This window comes from Danio rerio, chromosome 22 (assembly GCF_049306965.1).
Source record: "Danio rerio strain Tuebingen ecotype United States chromosome 22, GRCz12tu, whole genome shotgun sequence".
Lineage (NCBI taxonomy): Eukaryota > Metazoa > Chordata > Actinopteri > Cypriniformes > Danionidae > Danio > Danio rerio.
In genome coordinates this window covers 26,395,957-26,418,915 of record NC_133197.1, presented here as the reverse complement: position 1 = coordinate 26,418,915, position 22,959 = coordinate 26,395,957, and the positions used below count along the sequence as shown (strand labels likewise).

The 22,959-nt window shown below is 36.7% G+C and overlaps 1 protein-coding gene across 3 annotated transcripts in view; it reads right to left on the bottom strand.

Annotated features, from left to right (window-relative positions):
• Positions 1-2,558: 2,558 nt before the first annotated feature.
• The window catches only part of LOC100331460 (beta-1,3-galactosyltransferase 2-like), a 37,182-nt gene continuing 16,781 nt past the window's right edge, over positions 2,559-22,959 (bottom strand). For 2 of the 3 annotated variants that reach the window (XM_073937734.1, XM_073937735.1), the window contains exon 3: positions 2,559-5,615. In XM_073937734.1, the coding sequence (XP_073793835.1) occupies positions 4,547-5,615 (1,069 nt within the window). In that variant the 3' untranslated portion in view covers positions 2,559-4,546. Of the gene's footprint in view, positions 5,616-14,433; positions 14,561-22,959 lie in introns of those variants that run through there. The other variant, XM_073937733.1, reaches the window with a different exon arrangement.

Sequence of the window (22,959 nt, the reverse complement as noted above, 5' to 3'; positions counted from 1 at the left end):
AATAGTTTTAATGAATCATTTTTAATAACTGGTTTATCTTTGTCATGATGACAGTAAATAATATTTGACTAGATATTTTTCAAGACACTTCTATACAGCTTAAAGTGACATTTAAAGGCTTAACTAGGTTAATTAGGTTAACTAGGAAGGTTAGGGTAATTAGGCAAGCTATGGTCCCTTTTCACAAAATTGTTATGACACGTCATCATAATCTTAAGTCCTTAAAAGTTTTTAATATTTAGAATTTTTTTTTAATTGAATGAACATTTATATGCATTTATGAATTTATTATATCATCTTTGTGTCAAATTACAAAAAAATAAATTACTGCTTATGCGAGGTGTTTGTAATGCAGCGTCTATAGGGCTGAGAGTGAATTTGACCCTATGCTCTCCTCTGGCTGCGATTATCAGTCTCACACATTTTTTTTTTCCTGAAAGTCTTGAAAACACCATCGTGGAGATTTCTTTAATTATTTCAACAAATACGATTGTTAAAAAAAAAAAAAAAAAAAACATTGGGTCTGGGTCATTGGCTGCTCTGGTGGAGAAGGTAAAGTCAAGGGCAGAGAGCAGGCCTCAGGGTAGGTGACTGAGACAGTTGAACAACTGGTTTCCTAGCTGATCCTCTTCTTAAATTAGAAAGTTTGTTGTTTTGGTGCTGGAGATTTATGATCTTGCCTCGTGGATATTCACAACAGTTCTCAGGGTCTGATATTATAGAAAAACTTAGCCGTCCTTACAATTCCGAATGCAAATAAAGTTAATTTGAGAATTGGACTGCTGTATTTGCATGCAGAGAGTGAGGGCATCTCAACAGAAAGAGATTTCTTCAATCACACTGAATACAGACTGTGAACTGACTTTGCATAAAAACTGCATCTTAATGCTGAAAGTGGCACTGCTAGAGGAAATGTTGTATATTACTGAAACTTGACTGTTAAAAATTAAAAGAAATACAGTTCACTGGGTTAGTACAATTGAACATAGTCACTCGCAAGATGCACTGTGTGAACACCTTTTCACACATAATCATTCAAAAAGTAAAACGTGCAGAATAAATTAAGATCATTTAAATGGGGGCATAATGGAATAATCATTGTCCTTTTGACACATTTGCTTAATTCATTTTCCTTCTGCTTAGTCTCTAGTTCAGAGGTTGCCACAGAATAAATGAAGGAATTCGTGGAGGAAACCCACGTAAACATGGGGAGAACATACAAACTCCACACAGAAATGCCAACTAGTCTAGCTGGAATTCAAACCAGCAACCTTCTTGCTGTGAGGCGACAGTGAAAACCACTGAGCTACAATGCTGCCATACAAACCTGCCTATGTCTATCTATTTTCTACAGAACATAATGCACCAATAGGCAGGGCTCAGCTTAGATATTTAATCCCAACACCAACTTTGAATTTGGAACGGAATTTGAGCTGAATTCTGATTTCTGCCATTTTTCTTTATATCGGGTCGAATTACAGATGGGCTAACCAACAGATTAAGATTGGGATGTCATTTACAGCAGTGGTCCTCAACCCCCAGGCCGCGTGGATCAATCAGTAGCGGGCCGCACAAGAATTAATTATCTTTAAGTTGGTGTAACCCCGCCGGTCCTACGCCACCCAACCCGACCAGAGCTGGGATCGAACCGGTGACCTTCCGCATGGGAGTCGGTTGCTCTACCAAGGAGGCTAAAGACCATGGCCTCTAGCATCTGACGCTAGAGCACCTTTAGAGGTCAGAGGAGTGAGGTTTACCTGCAAAGCACACACTAGCTGGCCTCCATTACATTGGCAGATAAAGTAGCTGCATTTAAAGCCAAACTGAGGCATATTGGACATGTTTCAAACATTAGCGGGGATTTTGTGTGAGACTGAGCCTGCACCCTCACTTACCAAGCTGGTGCACGATCATCAGTCTTCGCTGTTAAAGGAGTTTGATCGCTACTTCCCAACCTCAAAGGACCCACAAACGGCTAGGGAATGGATACGTGAACCATTTGTCAACAAACCAGCTGAATCCAGCATGTCCGTGCAAGAAGAAGACCAACTGCTGGAGATCGTAAATGACGGGGGCCTTAAAACAGTGTTTAAGAGAACAACTCTGCTGGTGTTCTGGATTAAAGTAATGGCAGAATACCCAGAGATCGCTGACACAGCGCTGAAAACCCTGTTGCCATGTCGAGATGTACATGATATGTGTGTGTGCAGGCGCTCACAGGCTGTTTCACGGACACACGCAAAGCTTGAAGGTAAACAAACAACAGCTTATCATAAGCATCTTATCTATAATTATTTACACGGTTGGCATTAAGATAAACATATAAACGTTATCTGCATAATTTCTATCAGCTAAATGTGTCTGGAAAAATATTCAAAGGCTTTTATTCTCATAAACCGCACGGACGTGAACGTGTCTGACTGTTCTGATTGGCTAAAGCAGACGTCTCACGTCAGCACGTTCTAGACGTGCACGCGCTCGTCCCCTGTCAATGAGAGCTGTAGAATACTTGCTTTTGATGTACTTTGTTATTATTGTTTCTTTATTCATTTGCTGTAAATTAGAACTAAAATTTAGAAATAGTTTTAAAACAAATTTTTGCACTTAACAAACAAAATTAATTATTTATAGGCTATTTATAGGCTAACCTGATGTCTGGGCGTACAAGGTTTCCCTATCCACGAGAGCGAAAGTGAAAGCAGATAATGAGGAGGCTAATCTCTTCTTGCGCTGTAGGTGGTCTGTTTAACTGTTTTTTCTCTAGTGAAGCGTTCAGTTTTTCCACTTATTACAATTAAGCCAATACTTTGATTTGGAGTCTACTATGTAAACAGCGATTTTCGGTTACCTTAATCCGACTAAAGTCATAGCTGAACTACACAGAAATAGAATTAAAATGTGGAGTATGCATATATTAGTGGCATTATTGAAGTAAACACCACAATCAAACTATTACCGCCATGTAGGACTTTTCGCCATATTTTCCGTCAAGATCCACACACGCGGCTGTCAGTACAGGAACGCAGACATATTGCAAAATGCGCAAGTTTTTTTCTTTCCATTCAGTGAACGTTTTTAAATTCCATTAAAGCAACACTCTTTCACCCTGTCCTTACACCTTATTTGCGTCCAATACCCCAGTTTGTCATGGGGGCATGAATAAAATGTTCATGAGTGAAAGTGAAACTCCTGACCTGCAGTTAAAGTCACCCAAAATTACATGAAATATCTGCAGGAAACGTGGATAGCCTGTGGATGCAACATTCAAAAATCACTTCACGTAAACATTAATTATATTATTGTCTATTAAGGCAAATAACTAGATTACTGATGTCCATGTAAATGTGGTCAGTAGTGAAATATACAGAAGGGCATTCTACTGATTTGATTCAGAAATGCACTGTTTTTGACTTGGTTTTACTTTTATTCGCCATCATTCATTTTAAAAAGCACCTGGTCTATTTTATTTGTATATGTTTTACTCAAACGCATTAACTTTACAGGTACCTGATAGTTAGATGTGGAGCAAATATTAATCAGATTCACTCTAGTGAACACATAAAAATCATCATCATAATTTACTGGAGTGCACTCCTTAAATTCCAACCCGGGCTCATTGTGGAAACGTAGTCCCGCGGACGTTTCTGGAGACCGCGGAATACGTCCCGGCGGGTACGTACGGCTGCAGTTTTTGTTTTCGCGATTCCGCGAGAGGCCGCCGTTGTGCGCTTTTTCTCATCTCGAACGTCTCTCGCGAGCGTGGTTCGCGCCCGCGCTGTTCTCGCGTCAACCGGCCAATCGGCTGACCGCCCTCCTCTTTACCTCAACCCAACCAATTTCACCGATCGACCCGCCCGCCCGTTCGCTTCCCTGAACCCGAGCAACGATTTACAAAAGCCGTCCAAAAAAATGAAAGCCCTTATTTTTTTATTTTTTTTTTTTATATCCCACCGCGTTTTCGGATTTCGCCGCGTTCTCGCCCTGTCACGAAACTCGTTCACTTAATTTTTGGGATTCTGTTTTTGTCTTAACTTACCTGATTGCTGGAACTGCTTTCCCCCGGACTCGAAACCGATCGCCGTGGTCGACTCCTCCTCTCTGCGTCTCTCGAGCCTGCCGACGTTACACGGTGAGCTGAGTGGACAAACGGATTGCAGCGGGAAAGCCCTCCACAAGGAGGTGAGCGGTCAGCTGGCGAGCGCGAAAGGGGAACAGCGTCACACCGCCCCGTAGCGTTCGCTTGAAAAAATAAATAAATGCTGCAGTACGTACCTCCCGGGACGTATTCCGCTGTCTCCAGAAACGTCCGCGGGACTACGTTTTCAGAATGAGCTTGGGTTGTTAATTTCGCACCCCACAGGTTGAACATCCTTGTCCTAGACTTTACATTGTAGAAACATTTAGAATCTGCAGCAAAGAATGCAAATGATTATGATGACGAGCCTTTATTTGTTACAACACCGTTACATGCAGTGAAATTATGAATGGAAAATGCCAGCATCAACATTTGTTTCCAAACCTAAAACTGGACTTGTTTAATTTTTGATCATATCATTTTTGGGGGGCTCTTAACATCCTTCCATATGTTCAGAATTTGCTGTGGGGATCCTACATCTGTGGAGATGATCTTGAGGAATTCCTCTCGATTATACGTCATATAGATCCTAAACAGAGAAGGGTCTGGAGGAGATGAGGGTTCAAAACCCAAACGTTTCAGACAAGCTCCAATATATGCATCTTCTATATTAAACGCCTGTACTTCCTTGGAAATTTCCACTATTTTTTCTGGCAGGTCATTGGAAAACACATATCCGGTTCCCAATGGGTATGTGGGGTATGTTAAATCGGGATACATGTCTTCTGAAACGTACCATTTTGAGTTTTTATTTCTCACAACGGGCCGGTTCCACAGCAACACCCCCGTCAGGTAGTTTTCTCTAGGTGTATTTGGTGCCAATAGGAAGGTCATAAGGTTCTCTACATTTAAGAACATGTCAGTGTCGATCTTCATAGCATAAGTTGCCTGAGGGCATCGAGTGGCCAACCAGTCCATCATCACCATGGTCTTTATGGTCAGATTGAAATAGGAGTCCACAAAGTTGCTCTGGATTAAATCTCTGTGTTGTCGGCTCTCTTCCTCCAGCTGCTGTTGAGCTTTTTCAGAGTCTCCTCCTACAGTCAAACCCACCAAAAACAGAGTTAACACTGCTTTCCCCTGGACTGTCGTTTCATTCCCCCATGTGCTCCGGATGGCATTTCGAGCCTCAATCTGATTTGGGGCTGCAGGTACCATCAGGACCACAAATGGATCCCATTGACTGCATTTAACAGGTTCATCCATAATGAAATGATAGTTGAGTGGATGAGCCACATGATACCACAGTGAAGGGAGTTTGGTGGCTGTTGGTCCAACAGTGGTTGTGTTTTGAGTAATATTAGTGGAATGACTCTCGTTGATCATATAGCAGGACCGTATCTGCTTTACAATATCGTTATAGACAGTTGCAGGTGGCGTTACAGGCATGACATAGATATGAATGGCAAACATGATGGCACAAACTGAGAATGTCAGTTTAAGCAAGAAGACAAACTGTTTACTCTGACGTAGATTGTGCCTGGGAAAGAAACAGAAATGAAAAAGTTCAATGAAATGCTAAAAAAACATGTCATAACTGTAACTATATATAGAAAATATTCCAACTTCATACTTAATAACCAAATTCTAAGAATATGTTGGTAACACTTTACAATAACAGTACTTGATGTTACTGATGATGTATTAATATGTAAACTAAACATTAATTTATTATAAATAAATAATGAGTTAATGTATGTGCTAATCATGAATTTTACCCACAACATGCGTCACAAGAATTCATGTGTGAATAACAGCTGCCTTAATTACTTGTTAGTACATGTTGTTAATGTATTAATTAACATTTAAGTTTAAGTGTAACCAACATGAGCTCATGAGCTGTTAATGTATAATTATGTCATGACTTTACTTGAAGTGACATATCATCATTAACTCAACTAACCATGAACTCCTGTGTTTAAACTGTTCATGTTGATGTTGACAGGACACATTTCTACTGTTATTCAGTGTAACCGCCCTAGTTGGACGTGCATAAGAAGTTCATGAGCAGGTAAGAATGGGTTAATGATGATGTGCCCCTCCAAGTGAGGTCATAATATAATTATACATTAACAAATCATGAGTCATGAGTTCATGATGGTTAAATTAAGCATGAAGTAATGTGGTAATTAATACATTAAATAACAAACATGTACTAACTGTCACGATCACCAGCGATCTTAACCCCATAGATCGCTGGAAAACTTGCGGACTATATACTAACGGACTATAAAACTGCAATTTCATGGACAACAACTACATACATGCACTCCGCTCACACACATGTTCCTCATCCTGCCTAAGTGAGTGAAAGTGACAATACAACGCGTTTACTTTGTCTTGTTTTTCCGTGTTTTGACCCTCGCCTTGTTAATCTGTGTATCCCTGTCTGCCGCCAACCTTCTAACTTCTTGCCTGTTATTCCGACCAGGTTTCTGGATCGTCTTCATACATCTGTTTGCACCCGTGTTGACCATTGTTTGCCTGACCTCCCCAATAAATCTGCATGTGGATCCGAACTTTGTTGTCAGTGTCACATCCGACGGTTACACTAACAGGTAATTATGGTTGCCGTTATTCACACCTGAACACATGTGACTCATGCTGTAGTTAAAGTTAGTTCATGATTAGCGCATACATTAACTTATCCTTAGTCCATAATAAAGTGATGTTTAGTTATTAGTTTAGCATATTACCACCTCATTATTCATGTACTGCTATTGTAGTGTTACCAATGTGTTTTTTAAGACCATTTGCAACAAAAAATGGAAAACATATTATACATATTTCACATTCAACAATATGTTCAATGAGTTTAAGAGGGGATGTTTTTGAAAACAATACATTTTCTGTTTTAGAATAAACAACAACATATTTAGGAAAATAGTGACATCATGCTCATGCATATTACCAACTGAGGTTCATCATGAAAACGTAGCCCTATAGACCTTTCTGGAGACCGCAAATTATGTAACCAGAGGTAGGTATGGCTGCATTTTCTCTTCAAAATAAACGCTACCGCGCATTGTAACGCTGTTCCTTTTCACGCTTACCAGCTTACAGCTTACCACCATATGGGCGGCTTTCTTCCTGTAGCCAGTTTGTCCCATTAGCTCGCCATGTACGTCGATGGTCTTGAAACTTAGAGAGGACTTGACCATGACGGTTTCAGAAAGCAGGTAGGACAAAAACAGAATCCAAAAAATAAAATAAACAAGTTAATAACTGGGTGAGAATGGGATAAAACGTGGTAAAAATCAGACGAGGGCTCTATTTTCGGATTGCTTTTGAAAATTGTTGATTGGGTTTTGGGAATTAGGTGGGCGGGTCAGTCGATTGGGCAGTCATTCAGTCAGTCAGTCAAACAGTCAGCCGACAGCATCCTCTAGTGGGTTCACGCGAGAACAGCAGGTGCGAATGGCACTCAAATGAGAAATTTGAGATCTCAAAAAGCATACACAGCCACCTCTCATGGATTCGCGAAAACAGAACTGAAAAAAAAAAAAACTTACCCCCGGTACATATTTCGCGGTCTCCAGAAAAGTCTAAAGGACTATGTTTTCAGAATGAGCCTGCGTTGCATATTACAGCATGTTATGATTTTACAAAGTAAGATGTGAACCTGGATTAACATCTATGGATCCTGGAACATAATTTTGGTTCTGAAATGTAATCCATACCCATTCCCAAATCGAAGGGGAATAATAGTTGAATAATCATGTAGAAGTGCATAACCCTAACTGTGAACCTAAACTTAACATAAACTATAAACATATCCCTTAATTCTGATTGGATGACTGGAATGTTGTTCCAGGATTAACATAGATATTTATCCAGTAACATGTGCTACTTGGCAAAATCAGGTTGGCACATAATACATGTTCAGTTTATAGACATGCATGACTGTTTGACAACTAACACAACAATGTCTGATTAGTTGACTATATGTGAACAGATGTGTTTTCCTTGACATCTCCACATACTGGCATGGTGTGCATAACACTGCTTTTAAAGTCAAATTTACAAATCTGCATGAACAAAATCCTTTTGACACAATTGTATCTCTATGTGAAGGTGCAAAGGAAAACCATTTATATTTTTTATGTATATTGTTGCAATTTTATCACAGTCTAAATTGCACACTTGTATATGCATTAAAGGGTCACGAAACAACAAAACACATATTTTGAGATGTTGTCAGTCATATACAGTTAAAAGTCAGAATTAGTAGCCCCCGTGAATTATTAGACCACTTGTTTATTTTTCCCCAATTTCTGTTTCACTCTGTTCATTTCTAATAACTGATTTATTTTATCTTTGCCATGATGACAGTGAATAATATTTTACTAGATATTTTTCAAGACACTTCTAAACTGCTAAAGTGACATTTAAAGGCTTAACTAGGTTAATTAGGTAAACTAGGCAGGTTAGGGTAATTAGGCAAGTTATTGTATAACAATGGTTTGTTCTGTAGACTATCGAGAAAAAATATAGCTCAAAGGGGCTAATAATTTTGTCCCTAAAATGGTGTTAAAAAAATTAAAAACTGCTTGTATTGTAGCAGAAATAAAACAAATAAGCCTTTATCCAGAAGAAAAAATATTATCAGACATACTGTGAAAATTTCCTTGCTCTGTTAAACATCATTTGGAAAAGATTTAAAAAAGAAGAAAAGAAATTAAAGGGGGCTAATAATTCAAACTTCAACTGTATGTGTCCCACGCTGCTCAAAACACTATGAGGACACATATATTTCACTGAAAAGTGAAATTTGGTTGTTTTTGCAAATTCGTTCTTCCAGTTTGAACATAGATTTTGTAGCTACATCACCGTGATTAGATCTTTGTGTGAATTCCGTGACGTCTTTGAGCTTTCGGCATCACTGTTTTTCTTGATTACTTTGATGCAGCCGTCAGCTGAAATCCCCTGCATCTGTGTGCTGTTCTGCCTAAGTGAAAATCAATGTGTGCTCGAACCAAACCTCCCAATTTTTAGCAAACCCTTCCCTCTTTTGCCACTTGCCACTCCCACCTAAACAGAGCTGGACTCCCCCTCTTTGCTGACTTTTTTCAAACTGGAGGTGTGAAAACACCCTGCTGAGGCGGGGGATTTTTGGTCCCTTATAGGCTGGTTTATACTTCTGCATCAAGCAATCGCGGTGACCCATAGGCCATGACTTGCATGTAGCTGTGCATATAGACTTCTGCGTGCTGTTTGTGTTGCTCTGCAATAACAACTAGAAACCCTAGCTGGTAGTAGGTTGTGTTATGTTCCTCTGTATTGAGTTTCTTCTATAATCTAATGGGAATTAGTTGGCATGTAGATGCAATGTAATTTAAATTGAACAAACGGACCATCAAAATAAAGTGTGACCCAGTAATCATTTTAAAGACCAGGAAACACCAAGCTGAGAGTCAACTATTGGGCAGCACCAGGCCATCAGTGAGTATCTGTCAGGCTAGTTTATTTGGTTTGTTCCAAATGTCACCTCTCGTTGGGCTCACGAATTCAGCTAAGAGTCAGGGTACGAGAACAAAAACTGATTTTTGAAAAATTGGTAAAACTAAAAAATACAAAAGGTGGCTGTCATTCTGTTGCATTCCTTAAATATTTGCAAATTATATGCATCACTTGCACAAGCAAATTCTTCTGTGTTGAGTGAGAACGTATGCAAATACACACTTACGGTATGAGATTTTTGTATGTTCTTTCCCATTAGTGTGACATTTAGGAGAGAAGAAAACAAGGCTTTGTTCTTGAGAATAAACTGGACATCTGTTTTCATTCTAGACTATACGCCTTGTCAAAAAATGCTATGTGATAAAACTAGATCTCACAAATATAAAATTTAGTGTATTACCATTTTTCTCAATTGCTTTGACTGAATTCTCGATTGAATTTTTTATTTTTCAAAACAATAAGTTTAGCTCTCTAATCAATTGGCTTATTGTTCCCTTCAGTGCAGCATTTTCATATATCTTTAAGCAAGTTACATATGCTGTGGCACATGTGTGCAAACAGTAAGTACACAATTGTCTGTAGTTTGGACAAAAACTAATTGCATATGGCTTGTTGAACAAAACTGAAAAGTTGATTCTTATTTAGACTGTCAAACTTAACAACTTCTCAACCATTTTTCATCGTGAAAGCCATCACACTCAAAATGTTTTACTCATTTATGAAACATGTTTACACCATACATATGACATTGACATTGTTTGTAATGTCTGCTAAATTGGAAAATGACCTAAATATAATTTATGTTATTTATTTGCCAATCAAGTTTGGTAGCATATATAGATAGATGTGAAGTGGCTGACACAGAGGGATCCATTTGCAGTATTTTTATTAAACACAGTTTAATAACAAATAGCACACAGATGTTGTGCTTGCGCAAACTCACATCAAACACAGTAGTAAGTAGTTGTTGAGCTGGCGGCTGGTAAACACAGAATGAGTATGCAGGCATGGGTCAAAGGCAGGCGGCTAGTATCAGAGTCGGTAAGCAGGCTGGAGTACAAGGCAGGCGGCAGGCAAGGCTGGGTCAGTAAACGAAGCAGGATCACAGCGGGAAAGCAGGCAAGGATGAGACCGCTCAGTATTGTTAGCCGGGGCAGAACAAGACTTTGCAATTAGGCTGTGTGTGAGTGCTGCTTATATGTGTGTGGTGAGTGATTATTGGATGTGCTTCAGGTGTGTCGGCAATACACACGGCAATACGTATGTGGATGACGTAATGTCAATAGTCCGGTGATGGTGACCTCTGCTGGCCAGCGAGGGGAATAACTGGGACCGAGTCGGTGATAGATAGATAGGTTGGTTGGTTGGTTGGTTGGTTGGTTGGTTGATTGATTGATTGATTGATTGATTGATTGATTGATTGATTGATTGATTGATTGATTTACATTCACAATCCTAAACTGGAGTAACAAGATTTTGAAAGATCTATGGCAAGGCCAACAAGAGCGACAGAATGTCCACCAAGAATTTGTTTATTCATGGTTGATATTTTGTAGTATGTGTGTGTGTGTGTGTGTGTGTGTGGTAACAAAAGAAATATGAAATATGTAATACAGTAATTGGACAATCAAGATTGCACTTTGCATGTAATACATTTATACACAAATAAATATACTGTATGAATACAAATGTTCATATATTTTTTATCTATGTACTACTGACTCCTAATAACATTTAAACAGCGTTTGTCCAACTAGTTGTGACAATTTCTAAACTCTAAACACAATTAGCACAGCATCGGTCTTTTGTGGCAATACCACAATCACACCATAATCACACATTTCATGTTGTTTTTACTCAATATGCCGTCAGTGAACACATTTCCATAATGCTAACATTTTCTTATCAGAAAAACTATACTTCCCAACAAAATTATGATGTTAAAATGTTAAAACAAATGTTAAAGGGCCATGAAACCCCCTCGTTTCAGCAGGGTGTTTTCACACCTCTACTTTGGAAAAAGTCAGAAAAGTGGGCGTGTCCATCTCTGTTTAGGGGGGAGTGTCGGAGGAACTAAAGTGGGAGGGTGTGGGAGTGTCTATTTGGGCACGCGCGAGTTTCAGTCAAAATACACACACAGGAGAAAGAGATGGTGTTTAACCTACATGGACATCTGTAGTCGAATTATTTGCCAAATTATTAAATGTTGGACTTTAACTGCAGTTTGGCTCTTTCATTCAGGGAATTCATTCATTTATGCCCCACGCGACAAACGAGATATTTGATTTGAGGAACTGCTCTAAGCGTGTATTTTTCATGCAATGTTTGATAGCGCACGGCGAATGAGAGAAAAAAAACCTCCGCATTTCCCGCATACTTAGATGCACACGGCAGGTAGCGTCAGAAAGCCGCGTGTGTTATTACGGTCACTAAATGCGGTTAAAAACCCTACACGAGGTTAAAGTTTGGTTGTGGTCCTAACATGTTACGGTGCAATAGTTAACTTAGTTCGATACGAACAAACTGAATAAACAAAGAGCACTAGTCGCTCACTTACCAAATCTGTAGAGACAGGACAATCACCAGCAACTAGAGCCGCGTCTTTATGAAGAGAAGATTACAAGCAAATCCGATCTCAGCGTTTGCAGATGAGAACAGCTCTCAGGTAAACAATAATCCTCCTTAAACACGTAAGTTATTGTTGTCGAGCGTCGCGTACACTGTTAATCCACACGTGAGTCTGAGCTCTCACAGAGAGAAAATGAAAACGAAACTTAACGGCACCAAACTATAAAAGCAACACTTCACGCTTGTTTTGCCAACACAACGTGGCGTCTCTGTCCTGTAAACACAGTAATGAATATTAATGAAGTTGCACAATAGAGCGCGCTGATTGGTTTGAACCAAGCCTTACTCATGCATTAATGCATCACACTGTAAGACGTAATAAGACTCACTCTGGCACAGACGCCCAGTCTGCACGCTGGAATACAGGCTATTATGTCATGACCGTGACGCAGCTTCAAAAATTGGAAAAAAATTGGAATTGGAAGAAAATTGGAATTGGTTTCAAACAGGAAGTACGAATTTGCTCGAAATAACGCAAAAACAACCAATTTACACTTTTTAGTGAAATATAGGTGTCCTAATAGTGTTTTTAGCAGTGTGGGACACATATACGACTGTCAACAGCTCAAAAAATGTGTTTTGGTGTTTCGTGACCCTTTAACACAAAACATCCCACAACAGTAAAAACAATATACCAAACCTTAGATACAGTATAAAAATGTTTGCTTCTGCAATTATGTCAGTTTAAAAACAATATCAATATCAAAAATACATCTCAGCTGATAATAAACAAACAACTGAATAATTGACAGACGGCTAATTTATGTTGAGTAAACTGAGCCAACCACAGCTGATTCCAGTCTGGCTTAGACTGAGTGGCAGGAGTAATCTTTTTCTATTACACGTACACTTATACAACAAAAGGAGGACGTTAGACCCCCCTCCCTTTTTTATCTGGGCTTTTTGCTGTTTTCTTTTTTTTTTTTTTTCAGAATGCTGTTGTGTGTTTCATGAACATGAATTGTTCACTGTAAGTAATACTGTAAAACAATTTTTGCTCTATCATGCTGTTTCTACTGTGCCTCCTGTTGTAAACAGTAAAGGAAAATAAAACAGACTTGCTTTTTACTGGAATGCTTTTGAATGTGAACATTACTGTACATGTGGACACAGCTCTTAACTAAGAAGTTTAGTGTCAATATGGTGAATTGCATGTTTTGACAATTTTCTATAAAATTGAAACATAAAAGTCTGTGCAGTTTTTGGTAATATCAATAATAGCCAGTATTTTGAAACCTGGTGTACTTGACTGACGTGATTGACTGTACCTTATGAAGTGAAAACAAGTGTTATTCTTTGAAAGAGAAAATGTCATTTTGAGTCAGATTTTCAGTGTTTTAGTAAAATTAGTGTGTGCAGAGAAAGATGTGTTTTATTTTGAAATGAAGAGTTAGTATACATTTAATGAAATGTATTTTTAGAAGAAAATTATCCACTTGGCCAACTGTTTTGTAACAGTGAGTCTGTGTTAAGAAAAAGTATCTGAAGTTTGGGTGAGCACTTTTTAGCGATTGAAAAACTGTAAACCTTAATTTCCATGGTTGACTGTCATGGTGAAAAAACACCATCATTTCTGACACTATTACTTTCTTTTGAAGCATGAATGAAATGTTTTGGGAAAGAAACGACATTTTGCAGACATTCAATAAAGTTCTAAAGTTCCAGCAAGCCGTTTTAAGATTTGCACTCACCGTTCAGAAAATGAGTTTAGAGTCTGTTTTGAAAAATGCGTCAAAGCAATTGAGAAAAACGGTAACGCAAAAATGAAAATGTAATTCGCTTACATTCAAATGTTTTTAAACATCAACACAAAACAAGATACTCTGAAGAATGTTGGGAAAAAACAGCCCATCCCAAGTAGGAACAAAAATAGAATATAAGATTATATTTTGTGTTCAACAGAAGAAACTCAAACAGGTTTGGAACAGGTGGAGGATGAGTACATAGATGAGGACATCATTTTTATTTTTGGGCGAACAATTTCTTTAAGCTACTAGTAACAAGCAATAACAATCTTAAGTTAAACATTTCAAAAAATGAGGTTCTTTTGTATTTTCTCAAGTTTACAAAAAAGGTAAAATGACTAATAAAATAATTGTTTTATATGTTTGCATCAGAATAATATTCAGCCCCCTCCCAAAATACATTTTAATGCACTAGTTCAAAAAAAAAAAAAAAAAGACATAAAATGAGCAAATGGTTGTTCTTACCTCTTTGAGCTTTTATTCATCATGGTGATTTTATAGACTACCATATGCCTACTTGAGGTAGAATACCTCAAGTTTATAGCTGGTCTGGGTTATCAGTGAAGAAAAATTAGTTTGTGACGTCAAAGTTAAGTGGCTTAAGGAAATAACAAAGTTCCAAGGAAGGAACCAGAATGGGTCTTATTTACTTTTATTAATCTTAACCGCCTTAATTTTGTCTTTCGATTAAAATGAATGAGCTATTGAAGGTAAAGTAGACATAAGCAAGAACATTTTGCAATTTTACTTAGTTTTCTGATTTTTAAACATTAGTGGCTGCACCAACAGAAGTGAATTACAGTTTTTTTTACAATAGCTATGACACTTTTTTCAATGCATTTAACAAGTTTCCTAAACTCTAAACACAGTTAGCACAACATCCGTCTTCGTGGGCTATACAATTAACACATTTCTTGGGGTTTTGACACAAAATGCATCCAGTTAACTTAAATTTAAAATGCTTTAACTTCTTTTACACACAAACTCAACCAAGAACAAAACAATGTCATTTTACAGTCAAATTTACAAATGCTTTAGCACAGTATGTCAGAACAGATAACACCATGTTCTAAACAGACTTATAAAGGATAAAGTCAAAGTGAACAGCTGTTCTAATTGAAACACAAATATATTCCCTGTATTTTATTCCATTGCCAATGAGATACAGCTTATTGTGGTTATATATATATATATATATATATATATATATATATATATATATATATATATATATATATATATATATATATATATATATATATATATATATATATATATATATTTATATATATGACAGCTGCTTCCCCTCTAGAAAGCACACTCATGTGTTGAGGTTTTCCCAATCACATGACCATCTGTTCTAAAAGAGAACTCTTGAGGTTTTTGAGAAAAACAGTGAGCGTATCAAAGAACTCCATTACCAATATGTCCAGGTAAGGTTGTGCAATACAGTCATTTCTGTACTATACACAGTGTATTTTACAGTAAATTACTATATTAACCTGGAGTTCATTAGTACACAGTGTAAATACTGTACTGTACTGCATATCCACTATGTGTCTAATTACTTTCAGAGTCATGAAGTTTGAGGCAAATCAAGTTACACATGAAATGATCTATTTTGCGAGGCTGACTTCAACTTGGCGGAAAGGCGTTGCCATGTAAGAAACGTACTGTAATAGGCCAAAGGGTTACACTTACCATGTCGGGCCAGAGAAGAAGAAGCCGGGCAAATGAAGAAGACTGGACAGAATAGAAGATTTATTGAAGTTTTTGTTTTTTTATTATAATTGCGGTGCTTTTTTTGTGTGTATATATTGCAGTGATGTCCTTTTGCAAATAAAGTCTGTACTGCAGCAATTATATGTCTGTATTTTTTTTTACACAAACTGTACATTTTATAAAGCTACTCTGAGATGGTTGTACATTTTTTGTATTGAATTTCTGCTGCAAAAGAAGCCAAATACCTGCTTTTACTAAACCCAACAAAACTAAAATGTAGAGAGGTTTCAGATATAAGAGCAGAGCTGACACCTAAAATAATGCAGTTTCTGTAATTTTAGCAGATGATAGTGTTTTTACAGTTTTTCTTGTTTGCTTTGACCTGGTTAAAGAAACTAGGTTCCACTTCATTTTCATTTTCACTATCTCAGCAGAGCAAAAGACCGTTCTTGCAAATGTGTAAACTCTTTCTCATTGGGTTGCCACATTTTCCCCACCATTTTTCAAAACAGCTAACACGGATGTCATTCAAGCAGTCCAAGCTCCATTGTTTTAGTTATGGTAACCAAACAGAAACCATCTATTCCTAACTATTAGAAACTACCAACATCAATATGAATTCAGTGAAGCACCGGTTTGACACTACTTCACACAAATCTTCAAAAAGCAATCAGTCTGCAAACCTTATAAAACGGTGGAAGGTCTGTGTTGTTCTGTGACAGCATGGATGGAGGAGGTTAATAGTGGCTATGTCTTATACTCCCAATAGATTTGACTGTATATTGGTTTACATGTGTTTTCTCTAATATTTACAGTATTTTATTACTTTTGTCTGTTTTTACAGTATTTCAGTTTTCAGCCACAGTTTGAAAATTGTCATGAATTCAATATACAGTTTTTCTAGTTTGCTTTGACCTGGTTAAAGAAACTAGGTACCTCTTCATTTTCATTATTACTATCCCAGCAAAGCAGAGGACAGGTCTTGCAACTGTGTAAACCCTTTCTCATTGGGTTGACACATTTTCCCTACCATTTTTCCAAACAGTTAACACAGATGTCATTCAAGCAGTCCAAGCTCCATTGTTTTAGTTTTGGTAACCAAACAGAAACCATCTATTCCTAACTATTAAAAACTACCAACATCAGTATGAAATCACTGAAGCACAAATCTTCAATTAGCCATCATTCTGCAAACCTTATATAAACGATGGAAGGTCTGTGTTGTTCTGTACCAGCATTGATAGAGGAGGTCAATATGGCTGTCCTATACTCCCAATAGTTATGACTGTATATTAGTTTACATGTGTTTTTTTCTAATATTTACAGTATGTTATTACTTTTGTCTGTTTTTTTTATATACAGTATTTCAGTTTTCAGCCACAGTTTGAAAAATGTCATGAATTCAATATATATTCAATCAAAGCACATCTTATTCTTGATCCAATTCTTTGCAAAAAGGCGAATTTGACAGCCCAAATAGAGACAACAAATGCCATTGGCTATAAGCTACAATGGCAAGCAATGGTGGTGAATTTTGAGTTCTGTATTTTGTATTTTGTTGTCCATTGTGTAATGATTACAGTTTTTTACAATGGCTTTGACAGTTTTTCCAATACGTTTAACAAGTTTGCTAAACTCTTAACGCAGCAACACACCTAAAACACACAATTGGCAAAACAGTTAATTTCATGCTCAAAATCAAACATTGTAAACTAAACTTCTAAACTTCTTTTCAAAATACAGTAATAAACGAACACACTACACCATGTCTAACAAAACACTGCAAACATGTTTCAAAATGACATAATTGTGCAAAACACAAACACATGTTCTCTTCCAACATAAACATTCAGTCAATCAGAAAACACTGACAATAAAAACACTATCATCAGCTAAAATTACAGAAACTGCATTAGTTTATGTGTCAGCTCTGCCCTTATATTTTAAGACTCTCTACATTTTCATTTTGTTGGGTTTAGTAAATGCAGGCATTTTCTTTCTTTTACTGCAAAAATTTAATATAAAAATTAAGGAAAAAAATGCTTAAAAAATTTACAGTTGATGTAAAAATATACATACAGACACAGAGTTGCTGCAGTACAGACTTTATTTGCAAAAGAAGAAAAAAAAGCATTGCAATTACAACAAAAAAACTAAATAATTTTCTATTCTGCCTGGTCTTCTGGATTTGCCCAACTTTTTCTCTGGCCCAGCATGGTAACAATGGCTTTTTGGCCTATTATGTTTCTCCTACGGCAACGCCTTTTCGCCAAGTTGAAGCCAGCCTCGTCAACATAGATAATTTACAGTAATGTGGTATTTGATTGACCTCCAACTTCATGACTCTCTAAAAGTAATTAGACACAGTGTAAATGCTTTACTGTACTGTATAACTAATGTATGTACAAATGAACTCTAGGTTTATAGAGTAGTTTACTGCAAAACACACTGTGCATAGTAAAGTAATGACTGTATTGCATAACCTTACCTGGACATATTGGTGATGAAGTTTTGTAATGTGCTCACTGTTCCTTTCAAAAAACCTCATGAGTTCTTTTTTAGAACATACAGTATGATCATGTGATTTGAAAAAAGTCAACACATGAGTGTACTTTCTAGATGGGAATCATGTTCATATGGGAGATATACACACACACACACATATATGTATATATATATGTATGTATAAAGGGAATATATTTGTGTTTCAATTGACAATATGAACAGTTGTTCACTTTGGCTTTAGCCTATATAGGTTCATTGTTTTGGTCTTGGTTGAGTTTGTGTGTAAAAGAAGTTCAAGCATTTTAAATTGGCGTTAACTGGATGCATTTTGTGTCAAAGCAACAAGAAATGTGTTAACTGTATAGCCCACGAAGACGGATGTTGTGCTAACCGTGTTAAGAGTTTAGAAAACTTGTTAAATGTATTGAAAAAAGTGTCATAGCCAGTGTAAAAAACTGTATGTAAAAAAAAAATACAGACACAGAATTTCTGCAGTACAGACCTTTTTTGCAGAAGGACATCACTGCAAACAGAAAAAGCACCACAATTATAATAAAATAACAAAGTAATCTTCTATTCTGCCCGGTCTTTTGCCACATGTTCTCATCCACATTACACTTGATATCTTCAATGGCCCAGCACGGTAACTATGGCCCTTTGACCTATTATGTTTTTCCTATGGCGACATCCCCAGCCTTGTCAACATTGAAAATTTCATGTGGTACTTAGACACAGTGTATGCAAATGCTGTACTGTATATCTACTGTATGTACTAATGAACTCCAGGTTTAAAGAGTAGTTTACTGCAAAACACACTGTGTATAGTACAGTAATGACTGTATTGCATAATCTTACATGGACGTATTGGTGACAAAGTTCTTTGATGTTCCTTTCAAAAACCTCAAGAGTCCTCTATTAGAACATATGATCATGTGATTGGAAAAACCAAAACAAGACATAAGTGTGCGTTCTAGATGAGAACCAGCTGTCATATATATATATATATATATATATATATATATATATATATATATATATATATATATATATATATATATATATATATATATATATATGAGAGACTCATATTGCGGATTTATATATATATATATATATATATATATATATATATATATATATATATATATATATATATATATATATATATATATACATTTATTCATTTATTTATTTATTTATATAACCGCAATATGATGTTTCTCATTGGCAATTGAATAAAATACAGGGAATATATTTGTGTTTCAATTCACAATTAGAACAGCTGTTCACTTTGACTTTATCCTATATAATTTCTGTTTAGAACATGGTGTTATCTGTTCTGACATACTGTGTTAAAGTATTTGTAAATTTGACTGTAAAATGACATTGTTTTGTTCTTGGTTGTGCTTGTGTGTAAAAGAAGTTAAAGCATTTTAAATTTGTGTTAACTGGATGCATTTTGTGTCAAAACAACAAGAAATGTGTTAATTGTATAGCCCACAAAGACGGATGTTGTGCTAACTGTGTTAAGAGTTTAGGAAACTTGTTAAATGTATTGAAAAAAGTGTCATAGCAATTGTAAAAAACTGTAATTGAAAGAGCTCTTATACTTGTTTGCAAGTTGTGTAGTTTGAAGGTAAAACTAGCTTTTGTTGCATATGTTAAATGTTTTGACACGATATGTGCCTTTTGCAAGCAAAATGTGTCATTTTGACCATGAGTGCCGCTGTTTAGGCCTGTGTGTTAACTGTTTTGAAAATGTGGAGTTTCAGTTGACAACTGCATCCAAGCAATCGAGAAAAACTGTAAATGTAATCAAAGCATTTCTTATTCTGGATTCAATTCTTTGCAAAAAGGCAAATTTGACAGCCCAAATAGAAAGACAACAAATGGCATTGGCAATAGGCTACAATGACAAGCAATGGTGGTGCACTGAGTTCTGTATTTTGTATTTTGTTGTCCATTGTGTAATGATTAATCGAAAGAGCTCATATACTTGTTTGCAAGTTGTGTTGTTTGAAGGTAAAACTAGCTTTTGTTGCATATTTTAAATGTTTTGACACGGTATGTGCCTTTTGCAAGCAAAATGTGTCATTTTGACCATGAGTGCCGCTGTTTAGGCCTGTGTGTTAACTGTTTTGAAAATGTGGAGTTTCAGTTGACAACTACATCCAAGCAATCAAGAAAAACTGTATTGTCAGTGTGATCTGATTGACTGAATGTTTCTGTTGGAAGAGAACATGTGTTTGTGTTGTGAATCATTAATTCATTTTGAAACATGTTTGCAGTGTTTTGTTGGACATGGTGTAGTGTGTTTGTTTATTACAGTATTGTATACATTAGTTTAGAGGTTTAGTTTACAATGTGTGATTTTGAGCATGAAATTAACTGTTTTGCCAATTGTGTGTTTTAGTTGTGTTGCTGCGTTAAGAGTTTTGCAAACTTGTTAAATGTATTGAAAAACTGTCATAGCCATTGTAAAAAACTGTACAGTATGAAAAAAGTCTCTGTATCCGTGAGAATGTTTACATGGAAAGCATTGCATCTGATAACTATCAATAACAAATTTATTAAAACAACCAGTTTTACCAGTTTACACTAATCTGTAACCTCATAATGTACGCTAAGTCTTTATTACAGTTCTTCTCAGTTGCTGAGGTATACATTTCTCAGATCAGAATTAAAATTTTCAAGTACATTTCTCAAAGCATACAAATAGCAATACATCATGGATTACCTGCGAAAACCCTCAAAGTTTAATTTCTGTGTCAATGAATGTAAGTATGACAGGTCTTTGTGAAATGTACATTTGGTTGCAGTCAGGATATCCACATGACCCGGGAGTCATGGAAAAGAGTTGAAGGATTCGGATTTCTGCTTTCCAGTCCATCTCATCATGGACCAACGTTTATCCTTTTCATCATCCTGTTTCTTAGTATTTAACTGTGAATTGATTTTAATTAATGAATAAGTTAACACATTGCTTAATATAAGAATGTTCAGTGCATTTGCCAGTCTCTTTATACCTATTTTCAGGAGCCAGCAAACTAGGTAAGAGGTCATGGAGATCTTGAGTGGAACTGAGGACTGGAAACAACTGTTTCTATTGTTATTTCTAGGAGTTAATACTGTCTAAAATGTCTAAAGTGATTTTGCTATAGTTTTACGGTTAAATCTTTTAAAGTGATTCTACTTTTTATTCAAGATAGACTTTGTGTAGTAAGAATATAACAGCCTGAATGTAGATTATACCAGTTTTTAACCAGTTTTGATAAAGACGGCTGACGGTATACTCAGCCTTGGATAAGAAACAGATTATACTTAAAGTGTGTGTGTTCTATTTGATTGTTGATCTGTTTCACAGGTCTGGAGTCAGCTCTAATCAGTCTAAAGGGTGTCTGACATTTATGTTTAGATATTGTTCAGAATTGTACGCACGAACCTCACGTGGAAATGTACCTAGTCTATCTGTGTTTTAACCAATCAGGTTAGAACACCTTTATGTATGACGCAGTTAATGACGTTATGTGAGAGTATAATTGTTATTGATTGGTGATTGTAAGCAGAGCGGCCTAGGAACTCATTGCGAGTGTTGAAGCTGGCTTCTGCGAATGAAACTGCAAACTATCTTCTAAACTTGATTTATTTATTTAAATCTCTGACTCCGGCTCTTCTTCATCTACCAGACTGGTCATTCTTTGGGTTAAACTGTAAACTATACCTACAGAGTCTTGTGCAGAAATTTAGCTCGATTTTCCTGCTTAAAATACTGTAAAAACCCATAAAGAGTACCCGAACATCTGCCCACAAAATATTGGTCAAAATAGTCAAGTCAATTCGCTCTCTGTTATTCTGATGGTATAAGCCCTCGAGCCAGTTCAATGACCAGACAATGTGGCGACTAAGATTTCAGATTCAAACTTGCTTTGATCATTTGAATGTGCCAGTGAGTTCCTTCATACAACATGCTTCCAAAACGGCTGCCACGATTACAACAGCTTCAGTTGTGGAAATGATTAATTTTTTCCTACAAGGAATCTTTGTTAATGTGTAACAAGATATGAACCAAGCCAGTCAGTTTCAACATAATAGCTCGCTTTAATTGAGTGGAATGGTTCAGTATAGTACAGTTGCAGTGGTGGAAAGAGTACTGAAAAATCATTAATTCATTCATTTTCTTTTCGGCTTAGTCCCTTAACCAATCTGAAGTCCCCACAGCAGAATGAACCACCAACTTATCCAGCATATGTTTTACGCAACGGATGCCCTTTCAGCTGCAACCCATCTTTGGGAAACATGTATACACACTCATTCACAATCATTCACTCTTTGGACTGTGGGGGAGACCGGAGCACCCGGAGGAACCCAACAGGAACGTGGGAAGAACATGCAAACTCCACACAGAAACGTCAACTGACCCAGTCGAAGCTCAAACCAGAGACCTTCTTGCTGTGAGGCGACAGCACTACCCACTACGTCACTGCATCGCCTAATATCTAATTATCTTGTTTAATTTCGCTCCTTTTCTCAGCACTGTTTGACAGAATCTTGCACACTCTACTTCTCCTAAAGAAATAATACTAATTAATTTACTTTAAAATGATGAATAAAGAATGTGCATTAGTGTATTTGTTTTTCTGTGCTTGCATCACATTTGTACTGTACATTGATATTGTCATGACACTTAGACAGAGAGGATCCAATCGAAAGCACTTTAATGAAAAAATGAAAGAATGTATCAAAGGATACAACTGGATGTTCCGA